This window comes from Anopheles merus, chromosome 3R (assembly GCF_017562075.2).
Source record: "Anopheles merus strain MAF chromosome 3R, AmerM5.1, whole genome shotgun sequence".
Taxonomy (NCBI): Eukaryota; Metazoa; Arthropoda; class Insecta; order Diptera; family Culicidae; genus Anopheles; species Anopheles merus.
In genome coordinates, this window is record NC_054084.1 from 13,770,865 (window position 1) to 13,791,204 (window position 20,340).

Here is a 20,340-nt window from a genome sequence, read left to right on the forward strand (position 1 = left end):
CAATAAGCATTACTTGATGGTGAAATAAACAGAGGATGATTATTAGCAACTGATAGAAAATTATGCTTTAGCAAAGAATTTAAAATACCCAGAGCATGCAGAGGTGGAGGTTACTCACAGTCAGACTTGAATACGACATTCTGTACATTGTCCTTTTACCCATGCTCCAACTTACCTGCAAATAAGCAAAGAAGAAAATGATGACATTAATCATTCGACATGATATTGTTTGAGAGGTCAATAAAACAAACACACAATTGAAAAAAGTACAAAAATTGCAATTAAAACATTACATTGCTAGACAGTTCAATCAACCGTGCCCGCACAGCAAACGACACAGTCAGCAAAAACAAAAAACACAGCATAAGGAAACGATTCAATACGATCGCGCGCGCGTAACGGTAAACCATTCGAGTGTTGGGAGCTTCAAATCTCACACATAAATCGCATACTGCGCATTGCAAACTGATGACGAATCGTTCCTTTCTTTCCCCGTCTCGCAGCCGCCGCCCAGCAACTTCAGCTCCAATGCCAAGGCCCGACCCGGACGCGCATTCACTTCGCAAAAAGTTCTATCGTTACAGTTACCACCAGTCGCGGTTTACGAGTACTGAACCGCGGCGAAATACACAGAAAGCCGCTGAAGTTGCATCATACGACGATGGGGAAAAAGGAAAAGGTCAGTTATCGCTTGCGCCGCTTATTGTGTACCCCGCGTACGCAACTGTCTGAAGAATTGCGCGTTATCGGTGTCTGGCTCATTGAGGAAGGGAGCGAATGAGAACCAAGTTTAGTTGCGCATGGTTTTCGGGTGATTTTTTTATACCTTTCCGAAACCGAGACGCACTGGTGCCGAGTTACGGTTGTGTGACTTTATCGGCCATTAATTTTGAATAAACAAATTCAAGCAGCAAAACATTATTCGTTCAGTAATGATTAGCTTTACGAATTCCATAATCATGAGTGTCACCTATCTTTTCAAGCAAAGTACATTATGTATTTTTTTAAAGAAATCTATGAAAATCAGGTTAGTATTTGTCTTTCAGTTTTTTACTTTTTTTTCATTCAAAACTACTATGAATGCCTGTAGAGTTCAATTGGAAATCTTTCCACTTCTTAAATAAATTATTGTTAGAATTTTCAAACTAACTAACAGTTCAGCGAAATGAACTATTTGACAAGCGAAATATTCGACAGGTAAAGCTAAAGGGTTGGGGAGATACAACATCCGCTTTCGAAAATCACTTAGAAAGAGTATCTTCTTAAGCGGAACATTCACAAATGGGAAGAAATCATCAACTGTTGACTGAAAATTAACGATATACTTGATATTGAAGTTTTTTAATGGATTTAGTTGCGATTTTGAACACGTTATTTGTTTACATTGCACATCAGCTGGTTGCTGTGATGCGTTATCTGACAGATATTTCACCTGTCAAATAGTTCATTTCGCTGTATATTTCAGCTCGGTTGGCCTTGCGGTGAAAACTTTTTAAATTGCCTTAGTGGGCGTCCAAAATTGAAGTAGTGCAGTCAGTGTTGTAAACTGTGGAATGCGAAGCTTCAGATCGTGTCAAAGTAGGCAATTTCGTGTCGAAGAACATCACCGCTAACAACACTGAGTGCAGTAAACAATGTTCTCTTCACACTATACCGTTTTGGATCGATAAAAGTGCAATAGTAAAATATTTAAATGAATTTTGCAAGAGAACCGACTTTGATAACTCCTGATGTCAATAATATCTTGAAATTGTAACAAAGAACTCTACTCCAAAAAACTGAAGAGGAGTTGATATAAATTGGAGGTAGATCTTAAAAACATCCCTACCCGAATGTCTTCGTTCGCCATGGCGAAAATTCCGGATAACTGTTTTTCAATAATTGCCTTTCAAAGGATGCTCATGGAAAGAAATTATCTCTCTTACTTTCTTTTCTACAGCCAGCCGAACACACACATGACGGCGTGAAATGACTTTGACAAGCTCATGTGATATAGTCACGGTATGTCTAAACGCTCGGTTAGATTTTTAAAGACAACCTCTGCGATTAGATTTGATGACAACAGCGGGAACATGCAGGTAGATCTTGAGATAGTTCTTGGAACAGTTGAAATCCTTTGCCGCTTATCAGCAAATAGAATAATGCCCACTTGGGGGGCAAAGCTGTTTTGAAGCTTGGTCTATATAACAGTCCCCACACTAAAGGCCATTCAGTAGTGAACGTGAAAGCATGAAACACTTTGTACAAAACCAACGGAAAAATGAAATCGTTGCTAGTTTGGGCGAGTCTTGTGGCAGCAAGCTTGTGCCAAAGTGATACATTTTTCAAAAACTCTTTCGACGGTAAGTAAAATGGATAAGGATCGCAATGGTTGGAGATCATTTTACTTCTTCCCATTCTCTTATTTCCGGCTAGCGATAAGAGGCTGCAAGCAGTTCGAAAATATGGCAGGATACAATGGCCCAAACGAGTACTTTTCGGTAGCGGATTTGCGTAACGTTGGCTACACCAAGAACTCCATGTACTTCCGCCTTGGGTTTGTTGGGCAGAGCGCCCACACGCGATTCGGTGCAACTTTCTACCCGTACGGCAACGACGTGATAGAGATAGGTAAGATCAGTCATGCTGGACAGTTTAAGAGTGTGTTTTCCTTAGTTGAATGTTCATTCCGCTCGCAGTGCTCGGAGGATTAGGTAACACGTGGAGCGCTGGAAGACGGCAGACTCGTACGGCAGCGAACGAACATGATAACGCGCTGCTCGGTGAAGCACAAACGCCACACATTCTTTCCCGGTCCCATCCAACGGTAGTAGTGTTGGAAGTGTTCCAGAACGGCGTAGTGGAAGTCACCATGGATGGACAGTTGCGACCGTTCCTGACGTTTGTCGACAGTTCAAAAATACCGGTAAATTTTATGACGTTCACCCGCTGGGAGGTGGATGTGATCGCGTTCTACGATTGCCCTCTGCTCGAATGGAACCGATTCCTCAAATCTCTACCATTCAACGGTACGGTTGTCTAATGTGAAATGGAGCTAATGTGAAATTTGATAGCATTCGACCTTGTGTCAATTGTGTTGTAGAACACATATAGACATTCGTCAGACGAATTTCGGGAAAGCCCATGCAATGTTTGTACAACAATCACAAAAAACACGATAAAAGCAAAGATCTACAACGCATTGGAAGGAAAATAAACACTCAAAATAAATCTAATCCCAAAGCAAACATAGAAAACCCCGCAAGTTTACTACATCAAACACTTACCGGCTTTTCGTCTGGAACGCCACAGAACGGGCGGTACCGTATCACCCGGGGTGGCCAGTGTGACTATCTTTCGGAAGATTCCTGCAAAATGAAAAACAAAGGGCAAAAAAAAGAAGAATTAATTAACGCCGCAACACATCAAATCTGCCAGGTGTTAAAAGCGTGCGTGATGTACCGAAATAACACCACACCCAGTTTTTATCCCTTTTGGGGCTGGCAGAAAATGTCTGGGCCAGTCTGGGCCATCCCTATGTATATGATTAATAGATCACTAATACGAATTCCACCACCGTCAGTGCCTGGTGCGCATGCGATACGTCCAATTAGAAACTCGTGTAAATTAGTCACAGACGGCGGCCAGGCAAATCCAGCCAGCAGGAGAAGGAAGGAAAAAAACACAAACACATCCAACCATTCATCACCCGGTGCATGCGACTACGGCTCTGCGCGATCAGTCGATCGGTACTACGGCCTGTCCGGAAACCTGTTCCGTGCAAGCTGACGACGACGATATAGTGGTTCACACATATTCCCCCACGGGCGTGATTGATCGTGCGAGGCGCCGTACGACGACACATTGGAAGTCGATTAATCGCATAGCGCCAGCTAATTGACAAGTAGCGGCAGCAGCAGCAGCAGTAACAGCTACCTCCCGTGGGGGAGAGCCCGGACCAATTTTCCACAACCATCGCGATCGGATGTGGTGGTACCGGTTTTTCTGTTGTTTTGCCGCGTAAAGATCTGCTTCTGTTCTGTGACAGGCCCGACAATTACCGGGCAACAACTTGTCAACAAGCCCCATCCATATTGGGTCTCTCACCCACTGACGTAGATGGTGGGGCTCGGCTTAGAGATGGCGATTTGTCTTACCCGGAGGATTGTTCCGGAGATAGCTGGTGAAAATTGCTGCACATTTACACATTTCAAAGGGAGTAACGAGGCAAAAAAGCCTGAACTTCACCCCGCACGATTGTTATTTCCCTGAGCAGGTAGGTAGTACAAATCTGTGTCTAAAAATTCCAACCAGCAACACGTGATCGTGGCGTGATCACGGTCGATGTTTAATTGAGTGACGAATGCGATTTCTTTTATTTATGAGCCAGTCAGTCAGGGCGGGCGCAAAGGGTAGCAAAAGGGTAGCAGACAGACCGAAGAAGCTTTGCATTTAAATTTGCCTTTTTTTTAATAACGAACCACATTTCAGTTTAAGATCAGACCTGTAAGTGGAGCTCGAAGCCACTCGAAACACACAATAGAGCGTGGGAACAAATTATTTGCAATCAATTATTTAGATTTTGAACAACTGCAAACTGCGAGATGGTACAATTTAGATGCAAAACAGGTAACGCCACACGAGCAAACGAGAAATGACTGATCGACTTTACCATTTTCAACGTTTTAGAAACGAGAACAACAGTTTTGAACAGTTGGAACAGTTGCAGTAAATATCGCTTAATGTTTATCAGTCAAAAAGAATGTTACCCGCCTTGCTGGGAAAGGAATTCGTTCATTAGTGAAACATGCAAAACAAAAACCCCATGTACGCCGTATCATGTCGATATCTTCGACCTTGAGAAGGTAACAAATGGGCGCCTTCCAATCGCGGTGCAAGGAATGGAACCCCGAAAAAAAAACTCCAACTAGGTCAAGGGATGAGGCATCGAACTGTTAGGAACGAGACGCCCAGGAGGCTAAGCGAACCGTTTTCGAGCTGCGCACAACGCTTTCGCCGATCGTGGCGGGTGAGGCCGCAGCCGGCAAAACCGTTTCCACTGTCGACGACCCTTCTCCTGCTTCTTCTACTCTCGCGGCCTTCGGCAATTTTTATGATCGATTTCTGTGTGGCCCAAAGCCAGCATGGGCAACATTATCGATAATAAAACCCGTCGATACTGTATGGTTTTGTGCGATGAATATGGACTCTTTTGAGGCGGTTATGTGTTCGCCGTTGTCAGGATTGTAATTAAATATACGAGCAAAAAGTAATTATAATTGTAAGCTACAAGCTTTGTGTTACTTTTAGAGCGAAATGGCTTTCTTTTTTTTACTAAAAAGTGGCAAAAATCTCAATGTTGTACAAGCCAAATTGCCAAGACAGATTGCAACCGTCTCGAATTAGCAAAATGATACGATTCAAAGGATTAAATTCCAGCGACACGGTATCATAAGAGATGTTTTTTTTTAAATAATTTTCCCATTACACAACACGCATGGTTATAGAAAAAAAGTGCAAACACACACTCACACACGACTGGGTAACTTTTGGCGGTGAACATAATAATTCATAACGCGATATGAATATTAAGAGGAGCGATCAAACATTGTGAAAGCAACGCAGACGCCCATATGCCAATGAGTTCTATCAATTTATTATCCACCATTCGTGATCATTACAACCGGTTGGGGCGAAATTCGGGAAAAACCCAGCCCAGGAGGTTGTAGCAACAAGGCTACACTGTAGGTTTAAACATTTGGCAAACGGTTTGCAGCAAGCCTGGTGATCGTCGGACAGCGTATAAGCTTTGTCAATCTTTGATTCCCCACAGGTACAGAGGTTTAGATTGGGGCAGTATAATGATATGTGCATATAATTTATTACCCCGTATCATAAATGCGTCGAATGCCACCACAGAGAGCATTGTAATCAAATAAATTAGTGTGTGTGCGCAACAGGGAAGTTTTCTAAGCAACGGTATGGGGGTTGGATTAAAAACTTGTACTAATGAAGAGGCACATTTATAAAAGATGAGAGCAAAATCGTTTGAATTAGAGTGCCTAATCAACTCAGGTTTGATCACCTTGAGAACACATTCCTCAAATTCCAAATTCCATATTCCTAATCAGTCCTACGTATGGCGGCACGGTCAATTCGTGGCTTGAACCCATGACGGGCATGTTGTTAAATCGTACGAGTTGACGACTGTATCATGCGACCTGCTTAATATAGCATAGATCTTAGTATAGATCCAGGGGTTCTCATGGTTGTGGGACACTTCCTTGACTCTTTCTTATGGGAAGCGAACATCATACGATGGAAATCGAACTCAATGGCACCCTTTTTGGACAGGCTAATTAGAAATACGTATTGGATTTGTCCAACAAGGGTGCTATATAGTCCAATTTCGATTACATTAAGTTCATTTCACCGAAGAAGTAGTGAATAAAGTGTCCCACAGCTACGAGAGCTCCTGGAAAACCCTGTAAGAACATCACCTTGATCATTAACACTTTGAGTGCCAGACCATGTTTATTTGTTTTTCCATGGGTACCAAGCACTTTTTGTTTAAATTTTTTTATGGCTATCATATATGATAGCCATGGCACCCAGGAAAGTGCTACTGAACAAAAACAAACTAAAAGATGATGAAAATATTTATGTTTTATACAATTTTGGTTGATTTCTTGTGGTATTAATGGACTATTCAACAAAAAAGGAAAAAAAAAAAACAAAAATTCGCCCAAACCGCATACATAACATTTTGTTGATCTATTTGCAAAATGTTATGATAATTTGCCTTATCTATTACAAGCTATTAATATTTAAAGTCACTTATTCCTGGCTATCATAAATGATAGCCATGGCACCCCATGAAACATAACTGGGTATCATATATGATAGCCATGGTACTCAATGTGTTAAAAATTTGATCACATGTTTTCCAACATGTTGTTGAAGGCAAGAAGTAGATAAAAAATGCTGACCAGTTCATAGGTAAAAGCTAGTTCGTTGCTATTGTTACTTGTTTTAAAGATTTAAATATATTAACTATACGCAACGATTATGCAAAACACCATTCCAGGTAAAGCAAATTAAATAAAACAACGAATAAAGCACCCGTAATTCCATGTGCGACCATCTAGATGGTGTGAGGGTCCTCCAGATTTGCCACCCACGAGGGTCCTCTCTTAGCCCGAAACAGTGCCAGTGCCACCCGGTGACGATCAAGATACGATTTACGATTCCTTCCATGAAGAACGATACAATCAACGCCGCGCAACGTGTGGTGCTGTCCGTCATCCGATCATCGCGATGGTGGTGTTGGGCCACCCCGGGGGCGTCGGCCACCATCGGACGGGAATTGAAATCGATGAACATCATTCCGCGTGCGTGCATACCGTCTCTTGCAGTGAACACCGGCGAGGGAAGAGAAGAGTACCTACGATACGATCACACACAAACGCCTCGGATCCAGCGACGCGCGTTACTTTTGCAAAGTCCGATGAGTGAACTCGCGCGCGCGCAAAAAAAAAGAGGAAGACCCCAAAACAAGCTCTGAGGGGGCCCGAGGCACATCAATTCCAACCTCCTCGGCCCAAACCGACCAATAAAGCGGACCGATTGAACGGGCCCGAGTGACCTGAATAACAAAACAAGCGCGAGCAGACGTGCGCGCGCGCTTTAACCGCGACACCCAAAAGGCAATCGGTCGGTGGGGCGGTGGTAATGGTTGCAATATAAAACCGATCAGGCCCCTCGCCCCAGCACGATCGTGTTCGAAGATTCTACGCGCACCCATCCTCTCCCTTGGGTTTGAAAGTTCCACCAGTACACCGTACCATTCGGGGCAAATTAATGCCAATCGATTTGGGTTGCCGGTAGGGTTCGCGAGAATTGCCTCCGCAAAACCGCCCGGTGGCGTCAATACACCGATCGAAGGACGAGAAAGAGATCCCGCGACCATTTAGTGCGTCGATCGATCGAAACAATTGATTGGCGAGTGTCAATTGAGGGCTGCCGGCGGCACTGCGAACTGCCCTCCCATCCACCCTTGTGCGGTCGGGACGAGCCAGTGCTTTACCATCTCCGTTTGGGCGCCTGGTGGAGAGCAGTGATGTTGCGACACAGGTTCGGGTAAATTACATAAGCAGTAAAGAGCAAGCCAAGCTGCGACGATGAAGATTTGCAACATGCAGACAGCTAAAATAAATAATTGGGCGTTAGAAAATGAGGCAAAATAAGAGGAGAAAAAAAGACCACAATTCCTTCCCCCCGATCCCACACAAACTTACATGTCATACGCGCGCCTGTGTCCGTTGGGTTTCTGTTTTGTTTTTCTTTTCGGAAGAAATTAGATAACCGGAAGGCCAACGAGGGAGACGGCCGAAAAGGCACCACACCACGAGGAGATGATGTCAAAATGTAGGCAAACAATATGCGACAGTGGGTAAGATTAAAAAGATACACAGACGCACCCCGATTAACGTCACACACAAACACACACACACACACACGCTGGGTTTGCGTCACTGTTCGGTTGTGGATGCTTGCCCAGACAGCACCGGCGGAGGGTGTATTTTGTTACGGGGAAAAGTGATAGTTTCCACCGTAAAGCTGTCTTGAGAAAGACTGCTTTGCGTCGTTCTTCTTGAGCTGTGCTTCTGCTGCTGCTGCTGCTGCTAATCGTTCGTATTTTCACTTTCTTGCTTCAATGTGCACTGTGACGACGAATCCCAGCGAACGAACAACCGGGGTACACACACCATATTACAGTTGCTAGCAGGGGGTGCTCGTTCCGACTTGGGGGAGAATCGCAGAAGGGTTGTTATTCTTATGTTCAGTGCACTTTCGCTGAATAGGGAGTGAGGGGGACCGTGTGGAGGATGATCACCACAGAACGATTAGCGTGTGGGGTGGGTAAGGGGGAGTGAATTCTTTCCCCTACAGTAGGCGAACACGATCGACACGACTTTAACACGCAGGCACGCACGCACGCACGAACGAACGAATCCACTTCCCGTAGCCTACTTTGCTGTACGGCGCGTTGCGAGAGAGAGAGCGAGAGGGCGAGCTGATTTGTTTTTGTTGCTTGATTGAGTTGGAATGGAATTTTTGCTGAGCGTATTCTTAGCTATCTGCACACACTCTTCACATACTTCACGCACGCACGCACGCACGCACGATCGCATTGAGCTGCTTGCCGTCTGCTTCTTTTCACTTTCGGATCGGACCGATTACCCGCACTGCCCAACAACTTGCTGTCAACCCCCCGTCGTCGTTATAGGGGTAGTTTTCGGTAGTGATTGTTGTGCAGTGTTGTGCAAAGTTTTGGCCACTGCTGCTGCTGCTGCAACACAACACGAATCAAAACATTCAACACACTTACTCACACACAAACACGCGTGCACACACTATAGCAAAGGTGCGGAGCACAACACAATCACGCACAGCTTCTGTATGCGATGTTATTTTTTTGCTGTGCAACAGAGTAGTGACACGAGATTGAAGTAAAAGAAAACAATATACAGCAAAACAATTCGTACACCACCACTACACGGCCAAGAGCGGAGCCAGCAGGCACGGACAGACACGGGCACACAACACCGACGGCACGAGCGACTGAGCGAGTGCGGGAACTGTCAAAAGGTGCGCGATCCAACGCGGCCTACTGTGCTCACGCACACATCCAGACACACCCACAGTGCCGGGAGCGCTGTCAGGCAGTGTGCGAGTGTGTGTTGCCGCTTGTGTGTTGTTTTTGTTTTCTTGGCCAAGAGCAGAGTGTGTTGCGGTCGGGCCGCGAGGAGGAGGAAAAAAGGGATTTTCTTTTGGTTTGTTGTTTCGAAAGCGGAAAGGGAATGCTTTTGGTCGCAATTCAAGAAAAAATAGTTTGTTTAAAAATATGGATTGTTAAATTTGTTGCATTTGATACGTTATGCGCAAGCGCCTGGTGAAGAGGAATCACCGCGGTCAGCTGCACAAATTCATTTTCAACACAGGCACACACACAGCCACCCATACACGTACACAAGTACGATCGGGAGTGCATCTTTCACGAACACACGTTCCCTCTTGGCTCAGGGCTGTCAAACACGATCAACTTTAGGTTCGCTCTACGCATGGTTTAGCTTACAGGGTTCGTATTACAGCTTTTATGGTAAAGGTTTTATTTAAATCTTTTGGATTTTTTTGAACAATTGCGTCAGTATTTGCTTACAATTTTCATGATGTAAATGATGTACAGTTCTTCCCCGAGCTATACGAATAATGCGTTTCGAAAACATTTGCGTAACCCGGATTTTCGCGTACGTGGAATATCAAGTTTTTCATTCGAAACATGGTTGATAAATAGTTAGTTTTGATGAAATTCAATACTCTTTTACATTGAATAACTTATGTAATACAATGCGTGTCGAATATCTTTTGCAATTCATTTTCAAAATGCAATATATCTTGCATTTGAAAATTGTTGGAGAAAATAGTACCGATTGGACAAATGATCTTACAAGGTTTCGAATCAATTAAGGGAAAAGTTCAATCACTTAGGGAAATGTTGTAAATCGGTAGGAGAACGTTGCAAGCAAGCTGTGGAAGTTTGCAATTATATAGACAGCATTACAATTGACTAGAGGAATTTTGCAAGCATACTGTGCAGCTGTCAAAATATTCATTTTAAAGAAATAATTCATGTTGAAGAGACTGCATATTCGAGAGATTTTACTGTATTTCGATTTGAATTTTTCTTCACTAGCAAAATCCACTTAAATTTGCAATACCAATTTATACCCAAAACCAATAATTATTGAGATTTCGTTTTTGAAGATTAAACAAATTTGGAGAGGGGAAAAATCATTTTTACAATCGTTATATCAAAATCAATAAGCAATATGGCTGAGGCCGTTCTTTTTGAATAAAAAATATCAAAATCAATTCGTAAGTCTGTTCTGACAAGAGTATTCTGAACCGTGAATGAGCCTTTTAAATGGTGTGATGGTTAGTGGGGTAACGTTATATATTAAGTGGGGTAACGTTGATATATTCTGTTCTATAATTATTTTACTGCTATTTATTATTTTTCAGCGTATTAAAGCGTATTAAAGAGCACGCATATTAATCTGAAAGGGACACGTTTTTTTCAACCGAGTTTGACATTCCTGTTTGGCAACGAATCGATTAACAATTTTAAATTGCTACTTTACAGCCCAGCGTGGGCCTTTGCAATAACCACCAGCTTATCTATATCAGACGGGAATGACGAAGCTCGTTGTTTGATTTGATGACTTCATTTGGATAACCACAACACTGCACTCACATATTCCGGTTTCCCCCCCGGGATCTCCAATCGACCGGCACACGGACGGAAAAACAAACCACCCACTCGCGATACAGCGCACGAGATTCTACACACTGCAGCAAATGTGTGAGATCGTCCCACTACTAGTGCGCCATTGGCGTTCACAAATTAGATACAATTTACACACCGTTTGTCTGCCTCCACGCGCACGCCAGATCGTTTTGGGGCAGGTTGCTTAGGACCGCTTATCTGCGCCGTTTTCCAGATCCGTGGCCACACACAGCCACACACTTGTCGACCACATGGAGCAGTTACTCTGTCAGCATAGCGCAGAGTCCCCAAAACTGGTGCGGTGCGCAGGCTTGATAAGAAATCGATTTCGATCGCAAATGGGTTCCGCTTGTCTTCTTTGCGACATGACGAACAAGTTATCGGGTTGATAAGGTGTATGGTTTGTGACGAGAGAGTGTAACGGAGACGGTGTCGATGTATGCGACTGTTCCCAAAAATTGGCAAGTGCACGGTCTACGCCAAACTCCTATTGCGGGTTACACTTTTTCGCCGATTCTTTGAAGTGAGAAATCACAACCTAGCAATCGTTCAGTTTAAAACCAAACGATAAGGTTATTGTGGATGAGTTCCAATCCAAATGATAAAGACTTAAGGCTTGAAATCCTAAGTTTATGATTGAAATGACGAAACGGCATGCATTAGGGCTAGTAAATTTGTCGCTCTGGTACTCAACGACAACAGCACAGGTACATAATGACGCAATTTTGAAAGCTTCCCTTATCGTCTGTAGTTTATTATGTGTCTCTATTGTTCCTATCCATTCCTGAAAGAAAACAAAATTTTCCTAGCATAAGGAATGAAAACTTAATCGCAGTAAAATCAGATACCATATTTCAGATCAAATTCGTAAGATAATGCTTAATTTAAGTGAATTAAGTTAATTGAACTTCAAATATGCTACATTCAGCAATATCCGATCAATCACAAAATAATTTAGTACTAGTTACGAAAAATTTATTTTCATTTGGTAAGATCAACGGTTTCAAATATTCGAAACATGAAAAAGAACACAAAAGCAATAAATAAAAAATTATTTTATTTTAAAGTAAACATTGATGAAAGTTATTTTTGATGTTTCTATTTTTTGTATATTTTAAAACCGTATACAGAAATCATATTTTGCACTTTACTTTGAGTTTTTTTTTTTTATAAACTTAAACAAAAAATCAAATTTATTTTACGTATGAAGACTATACGGGGTATATGCACTTCAATATCATTTTAAACCATTATAGGAAAATGTTCGGAGTACCAGAATAAACAAATTATTTTGCAACTTTTCATGGCATTTGATATTTTTAAGTACTTTTTTGTTAAAAAGATGCAACCTTTTGCGGGGTATTATTAGCTATTGAAAATGGGTCATATCAGTTGGTTAGTCGGATTGAGCATTCAGTTTGATTTGTATTTGAATATTTTTAATTATATCGCTCATCTATAGTGTACCAATTTAAAAAAAAGGAACATTTTTAGCTAAAACAGTTTAAATAACCGTAAGAGATAGCAATGCAGCTCTGATTCATTGCGTTGCATTGTTAAATAAATTCAAACATTCAAAAATAACTGAAACCTTCCCGCATTCCCGCCAGAATCGCTCCGGCGCAACGTGTTTCGCAATTTTGCATCGAGATGTCAGCACCTGTCCACAAGCGAGCGAGCGCGCGCGCGCGCTAAATTGAAACGCTTTTCGCTATAAAAGCACGTACAAACTGTGCCGCCCGCGACGACGCTCCCATGCCAGCGTGTGCTCCGGGGAAGCTTTTGATAAAACTTGCGGTGTAATCGCAACGCATTTTCTCTTTCCATTTATCTATTTTCCCAGGAAATCGTAGCCATTAAAGCTCCAGGGGTGTGCTGTTGTTGTAGTTGTTTTCCTCCTTTCGCCGAAGGATTTGCAGGCGCCCGCCCGCCCGCTCGCCTACCAGTGTACGACACAGCTAAAGCCGAGCGGCCAAAGCAAAACCAAAAGCAATTAAAAGAACATTAGGACAGATTGCTGGCCGACAGGATGGCGCAGGAAATGAAATGAAAGCGATACTACGTCGCCGTTAGCCGGGGCCTTGGTATTAAAGGGCCGCGGCCGACGTTTTACGTTGCTGTTGCGCGCTTGCGGGTTGTGTGAAAGCGCAGGTAACATTAGGCGGGAATGCAATGCTACAGCAAGGTGATAAAATGATGCTGGAGAAACAGGTAAAAGAAACATAACAGAGTTTTCCGAGCTTTTATTAACACAAAACGGATTTTAAAGAGGGTGAGTGCAAGTGTTTTCCCTTTTTCCGTGATTGTAACTCTGGAAACGGGTCACAAAGCAATACCAAACCCCTACCTGCAAATGCAAATCAAGTGTCCTGTGAACGGTGCTGCTGTGTCCTCGCACACAGCAGCAGCAGCAGCAGCAACAGTATGCAATTTGTTTAATAACGTCTGCAAGTGCTTTTATAATCAAACGCGTCCCTTTCGCGTAGGTTCGTTGTGCTCTCTGCTGCCTGCTGGTATGGCTCCTTTGGCACCCACCGCATGCACTTGTTCGCATCACATTTGAATACTGATAGCGGGCGCACCTTGCACCAGAGTAGGACAAAGTTCAGAACCACCAGCCAGGGATTTTGGAGAGCAGGATTTGCACTGCGCTACCGACAGAGATGGGAAGGGAAGGGTAAACCGGAAACCAAACGATTACAAAGTGCAACACCATCGAGGTAGCGAGTTTGAAATAGACAACGGGTGGAATCGGCTTGGACGTGCTGGTCAGCCGGAAGGAGACACCGCCCCTGAAGTCACCACCAGGCAGGGGCGCTGGGGCGAAAAAAGCAAACGTGAGACGTGAGTGCACTGTTGAAGAGGCTATCGCTTCCGGTTAGATTACAACCCCTGTGTGTGTGTGTGTGTGTGTGTGTGTTTGTGTGTGTGTGTGTGTGACCGAACTGGACGGTTGTATTTTTGTATCTTCTTTTATCCCGAGTCTCCTTACATGCATGACCGTAGCTGTGAATGCTTCCATTAGCTCCCTTACCCTCCCCTAAAGCATCAGGTTTCAAGCTCTCACTCGTTCCGTTTTGGTTGGTCTCTGGGTGGGGTTTGGTGGTGAAATTGAAACACGAAACCTAATCCTTGATCCCGGTCCCCGGTCGTCGCCATTCGCAGTTTGTTATCTATTTCTCCACCTCGCTCACTCACTTCCCTTCCTACCGACCCATCCGCTTTCTACCGACGTTCTCGTTCCTGGTGATTACCTTTCGGGAAAAAAGGATCTCGATTCGCTGGACAGTTCAGATGATGTTGGAAACAGAGAGAGAGAGAAAGGCTTCAACGTGGTCCATTTTGTTCGCATAAAGGGACAAACTAGTGATGGCGCACTTTTACGCAGAAATCAAAAGTGTACAGCAGGAAGCAGGGAAGTGACTGTGTGCAACGAGCATTGAAAATAGCCCCGCTGCACGTGTACACTGTTTTTTTTTTCAATGGAAACGATGTGCTTTTTTTTTGCTGCAAATTTTCTCGCTTGTAGAGTTTTTTATTGTTTGCCGCAAGAAACTGGAAACTATCGTCCACGTGCGACTGTGTCTGTGCATTTCATTCGGTTTTAAATGGTGCCTGGAACAATTCAAAAGCGCTAGACAATGACATTTTAAAGTATTAATCAAAGTTTAATGACTAAATATAAAAGGAGATAAAGACACGACCGGACGGAGTGGTGTTAGAGCAATGATATTTTATTATTAAAATTCCACGCTTATCTAGCTGAATGACAACAAAAAAGAACGTCAAAAACTGCTGCAAGAAAACGCACCCCAAAACGGTGCACATTACCGTATGGGCGATACACCTGCGCACTGAAATTTAAATACTATTTGAAGCACATCAAATGAAGCAATTTAGATACGGCACAGGTACGACCCGCCCGGGTGATAGAAATGCGTCCACCTAACACCTTTCGCGAGGCTGCGCTTTGCCACCGGCGGCCACGCGTTGACATTGACAGCGTGAAGGTACGTCGGCGGGGTGGAATCAACCGTTTTTTTCCGATTGATTGCATCGCCGCCACGGTCAAACCACCGTACAAAGGAATGGAAAAACGGAGACGAAAAGTAATAAGCCCGAAAGAAAACCCCGCGATAAGAACGAATGACTTTTCATATCATTTGGCAATGCTGACGCTCTGCCCGCGACCGCACGGTTGCGCATCTTGGTCGCGCGCGACGTTCGTTCATGTTTAATTCAGCCCGAAGACGTGTTTGGGTGCGGCCACACCGTCCCGTCAAGGCTTTGGGTTGGTTTGATGCGCCGAGGAAGGAAGAACCGAGCGCGTCTGGACGTGAGTGGCGTTTAAACACACACACACACACAAAAAATCTCAGTTCACTCAACACCAAACCCCATCGAGCTCCGAACCCAGACAATGGTACCAATCCCTCCCTCACGGATTGGCGCGGTGGCGTTTGTGTCCCAATGAAGGTGCGTATCGAAGCTGCGTGCGAAGGTAAACGGAAGGCAAAAAAAAAAACAACAACACGCAGTTGTCGCCGTGACGTGAGTTTTATTATTTTGATTTAAAAGCTTTCGAATGTGTTTTTTTCTTTCCTCTTCTTTCGAGCGCTTTAAAATTGGCAAAATCAATGGAATGATGTGCTGTGCCGAAGGAAATGGAGGGATTATTGAGCAATGTTTCATATCAGCGTGAGCAGTGGCGGTGGTTGAACATTTGAAGTGTTGAAGGATGTTCCAACGCATTAACATTCCTTTCCTGCTCGAGGACAATTTTTTTGACCTTCTGTAAAGTGTCAGTGGCTGAGAACAATGGTGTATTTGTTTTGTGCAGTTGTGTGGAGCCTAATTTTATGAGCTGTGGATATTTGGACTTTTAATGACCGCATCGGTTTGAATCAATTGTCCGTCACAATAGTCCACTGCATTTCAACTCCTGTTTTCATCATCATCCTATGTTAGTAGTCGATAATTATACCTTGAATGTCTCCCATTACAAAGTTTACACATGATCAGACAAATTCTTCTGGGAATGTACTTCTTACAATAGTGGAAAAGGGTAAAAAGTGGTGCGACTAAACTGTTGAAAGCATACGTTGTTGGATCCATCTTGTACATGGTTGTACCAGAAATGTTCGTTATGCTCCTAATCATGCACAGTTCGCCGTCTATGTTAGTAGTCGATAATTATACCTTGAATGTCTCCCATTACAAAGTTTACACATGATCAGACAAATTCTTCTGGGAATGTACTTCTTACAATAGAGAATAAAGGAAAAAAGTGTTGAGACTGCGTATGCGAAAGTATACGTTGTTGGATTCATCTTGTACATGGTTGTACCAGAAATGTTCGTTATGCTCCTACCTCGAGGTTCTGCTGCCCCTTTTCTAGCCATGCGTTCAGCAATCAGGTCGCTTTTATGCGTTTTTTTGTTATACCAATTGACGTCGTTAGAATGTTATACCAATATACCATATTTTAAACTCAAATTCCAAACTTGCAAAAGTTGCAAGGATATACCAGCTTGAACAAATAAGGAAATTCACCTCATCATGGAATAGTAGAGCAATTTATCTACTTTGTTTCGTTTGTATGGCGCTGCAATGCACCGAACTACTGATGTGCTCTCTGGAGTGCTCCCATGAGACTCCGATTCGACTCCGATTATTGGTAATGCGATTCCGACTCCGGAAAAATCGAAACCAATATTACATTAGCGAAGCGGATTTTTCTGTCAAATCGGGTCAAAGACAGATGAATTCCGGAATTATTCCTGTAAAGTAATAGGGCATGTACACTGGCCGTCTCCAACTCCAACACAACGATTGACTCCAACTCCGGATGACTCCGACTCTTTACAACCCCAACTCCAGATGACTCCAGATGGCTCTGGATTATGGAGGTCGGATCTTACTTACTTAATCGGCGCTACAACCGCTTTGCGGTCTTGGTCCGAAACCTCTCACGGTCTCGCGCCTTCGTCTGTCAGTCCCCGTTATCCCAGCCTTAATGGCGGACGCCTCCACGCCATCTTGTTACCTCAGTTTGGGCCTACCACGCCTCCTCTGTCCTTGTGGACGGCCTAAAAAGACTTTACGGGCTGGGTCGTCCGTTTCCACGCGTACAACATGGCCAGCCCACCGGAGCCTGGTGAGCTTGATACGCTGCACGACAGTGAGGTCGCCGTGCATCTCGTATAGCTCGTCATTATAGCAGCTCCTCCATTGTCCATTGGTGGTCGGATCTACCTTCCGGAATTGGTTCTGAAATTTTCAGAGTCAGATCGGAGTCGATCCTCTTGTGCTTAATTTAACCATTACTACACCCATCACATATTCGTTCGTATATTTTATACAAAAGGCAAAACTCCATAAACCAATGATTAAATGCTAATGATTTTTTTTAATGATAAGAACCACATACGCAGAAGATGATATTGAATACAAAACAAATTGTCTGGGAAAGATGCGATGAGTTCTAGGCACAAATGATGCACTATCGCTATTTAAAAAATAATTCAATTTCTTTGTTCCGTATCGGAAATGCTTAAACACAAACTTGATATTTCGGTGTTTTCAAATCATTTTCTAAATTTGGTCAGTAATCAAATAGTGCAAGGAACTGCTAGCCCTTATTTTCTGAGTTCAAAGCAATTCTCGGAATAAAACATTCGCTTTAAAAATGTTTAAAATTAGTTAGAAGTCCTTTGGAAATAAAGGGTTCCAAGAAATGTGTCTCGGTGTGAGACAAACTTTAACATCAATTCTGACAACTGTTCTTGGACAGATATGGCTACTCGTGAAGTGTAATTTCTCCGTTTTGATGTGTTGTGTGCATTAGATGTCATATATGTACATGGTTGTAGCGATATAAACGAGAAAATACGAAAATAATGTGTTCAACTGTTTCTTTTAATGCGACACTTGGGGAAACCGCAACCATTAAACACACACTAAACTCGGTAGGTGCCATTTCTGCACTTAGCTAAACTCTCCCATTACGCTCCTCTAACGCCGTAGTGCGCACTTGTCACAAGTGCACAGCCCATCAGTGTGTACCCACACTCAATAAAAATGCATCATTCAACTCCCACACGCACACGCGTGTCTGTTCTGCATAACGAGTGCATGTTTATGGCGAATGACAACGATGTGCAAAGCATTGTGCCGCATAGCGGAAGGAAAGAAAGGAAGCAAACAAAAATTTCCTTTCTCGACATTTTGTCGAGTCCACAAACACACACAGACCCGTACTGCCGAGATCGGCACACATCCTTCAGGCATGGGACAAGCGACAGCTCAGGATAGCCGGGAAGCGTAACAGAATTATCCTGCCTTACTGCCTGCGCCTCGGCGTATCAATCAAATGTCTTCACCGTCGTCGTCATCGCCGTGATTGTGTGGGCAGCGGGAAGAAGGATAATGTCCCCGGCGGGCTAAAAATAATGTATCTCCCTCCCTTCCCTGTTCTGGATACAAGGAGACAGGGACGTAAAACGCGCTGTTTGACGAGGGCTTGTGTGTGGAAGGATTGTGAAAGCAAGTTTCATCCTGCGGTCCGGTTTTCTTGGAGCTCTTAACACAAAAGGATGTGATTGTGTGCCATTAGACAACGGTCAGAGAGCAAGAGAAGCAAAAAGAGACAGAAAGAGAGAGACGGAGAGTACAGAGTGTGTGTCAGCTCGTCATCACGGATACGCTTCAAGGACGTGACACATCGACAAAGATATCGACGGCAATGACAAAAGCCGAAGGAATTTTCCTTCCTATTGTCGAAAGCAATAAGCAATCGGGTACCGCACCCCATCATCCCCATCCACCGGAAGGCCCCAACGGCCCAGACAGTCAGTCAAGGCAATGGTGGGGAACGGTTTTGGATTAATATGTTTCCCCCGTTTCCGGTGCATGTGTGCGGCCAGCGAGGCTGGTGTTAATGAATTTTATGTCCTGTGTACCCACCAGCGCCCCATTATTATTTGCCTCGACATTGCCCGATTTGATGCGCTTGGAATTAGTATTATGAGAGTCTATTGATGATCACACACGCGCAGGCATTACGCAACATACACGCTTGGGGCAGTTTAAATGCCCCGCAAAACCATTGTTATTTTGCCCAAAGCACCAACAAAGCGAAGGAAATTGCGCCCCGCAATGGAGATGAAAATAAAAATAATGATCCACTTTCACGCGGGCGCAGCTGCAATACGATAGCTGCCCGATAGCGCCGGGCAAAAGTCAAGCTAATGAGGTGAGCGAATCGTGCCCACGTGTCTATAAATATCCGTTTGTCTTGGTAGGAAATCCTTTTCCACCGAAAAAAAATGGAACAGTGAAAGATCACGCACATGCTAGGAGAAATTCGAGCATTTTGATGAGCAATAAATGAAGGTGAATGGTGAATTTAGCTGTGTGTGTGTGTGTGTGTGTGTGTTGGGGACCATTAGATGTATCTTTCTTTGTTTTCCACGCCCCCCGGGAGGGGGACTCCATACGCCATTCCAGCTCCGTTCCCGTATTGCGGTTCTCGATTACACGCCCATGGGGAACCGACCGAATCTTATCGAAGTAATTGAATCATCCAACGCCACGATCGCGAGGTAAATATAAACATTGCTCCATTGCGTGGAGGAGTGTGTGTGTTTGCTGCCTGTGTATCATGGAAAATAATTGCTATTGACCTATCATTTCAGTTCGCGGGCGAAGAAAACCGCGCGAACAGGAAGGCCGTTAAGCTGCGAACGAACAGCCGCGTAAACTCGGTGCCGTTGCGTCCAACCGCAACTGGTGGATGCCGCCTCTTGCCTTCCCCAAAAATTCATCCCAAATCGGCCAATGTGGCTGAACAACTGGAAAAGATGCGCAGTCGTGACGTCAATCGAAAGCACGTCTTCCACACGTTTTCCCGGCGTGGAGAAAGGGGAGCGCAGGAAAGGAAAACTAGTTCGCGGCTATTACGACCCATCCAAACAGTTTCACTGCGATGCGATGCGCATTTTGGGTATAGG

The 20,340-nt window shown here is 44.0% G+C and overlaps 2 protein-coding genes across 12 annotated transcripts in view; one reads left to right on the plus strand and one right to left on the minus strand.

Annotated features, from left to right (window-relative positions):
• The window catches only part of LOC121595260 (dual 3',5'-cyclic-AMP and -GMP phosphodiesterase 11), an 89,095-nt gene that overhangs the window by 58,204 nt on the left and 10,551 nt on the right, over positions 1 to 20,340 (minus strand). For 3 of the 11 annotated variants that reach the window (XM_041919109.1, XM_041919106.1, XM_041919114.1), the window contains one exon: positions 3,267 to 3,347. The gene's annotated coding sequence lies outside the window, so the exon portion shown is untranslated. The other 8 variants (XM_041919105.1, XM_041919107.1, XM_041919108.1 and 5 more) reach the window with 7 other exon arrangements.
• Positions 1,520 to 3,227, plus strand: LOC121595266. The gene is made up of 4 exons (XM_041919123.1): positions 1,520 to 1,805; positions 1,940 to 2,342; positions 2,416 to 2,610; positions 2,679 to 3,227. Exons 2-4 carry the CDS (start codon positions 2,261 to 2,263, stop codon positions 3,020 to 3,022), a joined length of 621 nt encoding a protein of 206 aa, XP_041775057.1. The 5' UTR covers positions 1,520 to 1,805; positions 1,940 to 2,260; the 3' UTR covers positions 3,023 to 3,227.